Source organism: Lolium perenne, chromosome 6, assembly GCF_019359855.2.
Source record: "Lolium perenne isolate Kyuss_39 chromosome 6, Kyuss_2.0, whole genome shotgun sequence".
NCBI lineage: Eukaryota > Viridiplantae > Streptophyta > Magnoliopsida > Poales > Poaceae > Lolium > Lolium perenne.
Window position 1 is genome coordinate 49,471,242 of NC_067249.2, and position 4,182 is coordinate 49,475,423.

General features: G+C 46.2%; 1 protein-coding gene across 1 annotated transcript; it reads left to right on the top strand.

Annotated features, from left to right (window-relative positions):
* Nucleotides 1-2,724, top strand: LOC127307910 (tubulin beta-3 chain). Its single transcript, XM_051338675.2, has 3 exons — nt 1-509; nt 1,108-1,377; nt 1,757-2,724. The coding sequence occupies exons 1-3, from the start codon at nt 116-118 to the stop codon at nt 2,428-2,430; spliced, it is 1,338 nt and encodes a 445-aa protein (XP_051194635.1). The 5' UTR covers nt 1-115; the 3' UTR covers nt 2,431-2,724.
* The last annotated feature ends 1,458 nt before the right edge of the window (nt 2,725-4,182 follow it).

Sequence of the window (4,182 nt, forward strand, 5' to 3'; positions counted from 1 at the left end):
CCCACATCCCACAAATCCGCGCCTCCATTTCCCCTTCCCCCGCCCCGCTCCTCCAAAACCTCGCCGGAAACCCTACCCCTCAACCACCGCCGCCGCCGCCACCGCCGCCGCCGCCATGAGGGAAATCCTCCACATCCAGGGCGGCCAGTGCGGCAACCAGATCGGGGCCAAGTTCTGGGAGGTCATCTGCGACGAGCACGGCATCGACCAGACCGGCAAGTACGCCGGCGACTCCGACCTCCAGCTCGAGCGCATCAACGTCTACTACAACGAGGCCAGCGGCGGCCGCTTCGTGCCCCGCGCCGTCCTCATGGACCTCGAGCCGGGCACCATGGACTCGCTCCGCTCCGGCCCATACGGCCAGATCTTCCGCCCCGACAACTTCGTCTTCGGACAGTCCGGCGCAGGCAACAACTGGGCCAAGGGACACTACACCGAGGGCGCCGAGCTCATCGACTCCGTCCTCGACGTCGTACGCAAGGAGGCCGAGAACTGCGACTGCCTGCAAGGTATAACATACCCACCGCCTGGATCTACTAGTCCTCAGATCTCGTTAGTTTTTTTTTGGGGCGTGTAGATCTAGTTCCCCATCCGTGGTACAACGCTGCGATTTTAGGGTTCTCGTCTCGTAGATCTGGCCATTCCACCTCCGTTTCCGTCGTCGCGTGGTTCTGGACTTGTAGATCTGGCTTGCGGTAGCTGTCGAAACATGAATCATTCTTCGTTCTACTTGTGCTGCTGTTGTTGGTTGTAACATTTGGGATGGTGTTATGCGGTTCTAAATGCCGAGATCCGTCGAATTGATGCGGTTGCTATCTACTACTTTGCAGATTTCTTCACTCACTTTTTTCATTCTACTTGTGCTGCTGTTGTTGGGGGGTGACATTTTGGATTGTAGTAGTAGCATGCCTGATGTTGATTCCTTAAGCACCCAGTGCTTACGATTCTGCTCAATGCATTCATTGTATTGCAAATTTGGTTTATGCGTGTGTAGATTGCTTAGCGTTCTAAAACACAACACAACTGTACTTATTGGGTATCCTTTTTTATTCAGGTGTCAACTGAAAATGAGATCCAAATTAACTTATATGCTTCTATTTACCACAGGGTTCCAAGTCTGCCACTCTCTGGGAGGAGGAACTGGCTCTGGTATGGGTACCCTGCTCATCTCAAAGATCAGGGAGGAGTACCCAGACAGGATGATGTTGACTTTCTCAGTCTTCCCATCGCCAAAGGTGTCTGACACTGTGGTGGAACCTTACAATGCTACACTCTCCGTGCACCAACTTGTTGAGAATGCTGACGAGTGCATGGTGCTTGACAATGAGGCTCTCTACGATATCTGCTTCCGCACCCTAAAGCTTGCTACACCCACATGTAAGTTTGAACATACTATGATTATTCTACTGTGCTTTGTTCCTCTACTGTTGTCCAAGTAATTATTTATGCAATATAGTGGTTTATGATACCAATCTGCATTCATCTGTATTATGATATGGTTCTTGTTTATGTTGGGTATCTCGATCCGTGGATATGTCTGGCATGTGCACTCCACTACTTGATACTTGTGATACAAAGTCATTTAACGTTTTTATCTGTGACACCACAACCTGTATAATCTAGTAACTTGAAAGACTGCAATGAATTTAATTGTGTATTCTTCTTGCTATTATAACTTGTGTCTTCTCATTTGTTTCTGCCATTTGTACATGTACATGCATTCTGCTCACTTTGTTTTTTCCTGTCTGTTTTGCAGTTGGTGATTTGAACCATCTTATTTCTGCAACAATGAGTGGTGTCACTTGCTGCCTGCGCTTCCCTGGGCAGCTGAACTCTGACCTCCGTAAACTTGCAGTCAACTTGATCCCGTTCCCTCGCCTCCATTTCTTCATGGTTGGCTTTGCACCACTGACCTCAAGGGGGTCTCAGCAGTACCGTGCCCTCACTGTTCCTGAGTTGACCCAGCAGATGTGGGACTCCAAGAACATGATGTGCGCTGCTGACCCTAGGCATGGGCGCTACCTCACAGCCTCTGCTATGTTCCGTGGGAAGATGAGCACCAAGGAGGTCGATGAGCAGATGCTCAATGTACAGAACAAGAACTCGTCATACTTCGTTGAGTGGATTCCCAACAATGTGAAGTCAAGTGTGTGTGACATCCCTCCCACTGGCCTTTCAATGTCCTCCACCTTTGTCGGCAACTCGACCTCAATCCAAGAGATGTTCCGCCGTGTGAGTGAGCAGTTCACAGCTATGTTCAGGAGGAAGGCTTTCTTGCACTGGTACACTGGGGAGGGCATGGATGAGATGGAGTTCACTGAGGCTGAGAGCAACATGAATGATCTGGTAGCTGAGTACCAGCAGTACCAGGATGCGACAGCTGATGACGAGGAAGAGTATGAGGAGGAGGAGGAAGAGGACGCTGCCTAAGCCATCTGACCTTGTTCAGCCATCTTGCTGTCTGGTAGATGTCCCTTGTGTTTACAATTCTGTCTATTTGGTGCTGCTTGTGGTGCGGATAGATCTTTAGGTGGTTCGTAACACTTATAGATGCTTTTGGTGCTTTGTTGAACCGATTTTTTTTGAACTGCCATTGTGTATGTTTATGGTGCTGCTTTGATGCTGCGAATTGTGATATTAGCGTAATCGTGGACTTAATACTAGTAAAATTCTGGCATTGGTTTTTGGTAGCTGCTGATATGCAATGATATATGTATTCCATGATTTCTGCATTTCCTTTTCATCGTGTGATTGGTTTGCCGATTGTTTTCCTGTATCCTTAATTCCTACTGCTGTTGCTGTCGTGTGTACTTAAATTTGGTGACATCTGTAGAGCCTATGCACCTAAGAATCTTGCCTAGTTATGTATTACGCCAGTGTTAGTTCTTTTATAGATTGAACTAGTGAGAACAGGATGTGCAGTAGTTGTAAACTACCATGGATCTGAATTTTAAGCCAGTGTTGGTTTTTTTGGGCGCAAGTTTTTGGTTTTTGGGCATCAAAATAGCATCGTTTGGAGCATTTCCAGATGCACTAACATACGGCTCAGACAGCACAACAGTTTTCCCAATGCCCTACTAGTTCATTGACTACTAGTTCATAAACATAAAAGAAAACATATTTAGAAACATTTTGACGCTTGTTCATTGAAACTGGTGTATACTGGATCAAATGAACGATTTAACAACTCTAGATAGAAGAACCAAGGTTTAAAATAGCGTGCTAAATGAAATAGCGTCGGTCTCCTAAAAACGCTATGGATGGTATATCGTGCTAATTGCGTGCTATATTTCAAATAGCGTTTTGAAAAAAATATCTACTGTGGTCTAAAAATAAAGGATTTCGCTAAAAAGTTTGGATAGTTAGTCCAAAAAGAACCGAATCATACATACATAGCCACAAACAACAAATAGATCTCGAATTTTTCAGAAGGCTAACATCAGTATTCCATAAGGCAACAACATAGTATATAAATTATTTATTAAGAATCATCAGCATTAGCGATATTAAGTTCTAATCTAGAAGAGGAACCAACATATTGCAGTTCATCATCACGAAAAAGTGAAAGTAACTTTGCTTGAAAAAATAGCGCGCTAACGCTATGAAGTTTTAGCACGATATATCATGCTATTTCACAAATAGCGCCATAGCGAGTAAAATTACTAAAATTTAGCGTAGACCCTCCAAATATGCTATTGCGTGGTATTAACGGAGAAATAGCGCGCTATTTTAAACCTTGAGAAGAACTAGATGAATGACTGGTCTTCATAGGCACAAACCAACAATTCCACAAACTTGATGAACCATGAACTAGGTGAACAACATAAACTACTCCTGTCCATCCATCACGAGGTCCAACTTCCTCTCGTACTGAATTTTGTTCCGCCTCGTCTCCGCCATTTTCTTTCTCTGGGCCTTTTGTGCACGCCAGAAGTGCAACTCCACCAGCACATCTTCTGGATGATTAATCCTCCACTGCGCCATGGTCTTCTTGTCCGCCTCGGCTATGGCAAACTGCTTCTGCGCCTGGCGGTGTCGCGGCTAGACCTACCATGTTGGCTTCAGCCCAATACTCGATGTCGATGAAGTTCATGGTGCGGCGGGGTAGCCGAACCTCCATGCCGCAGTGTAGTACACGTGTGCGGCCTCGTGCTTGGTGGCGAACGTGCGGAGCCACACACA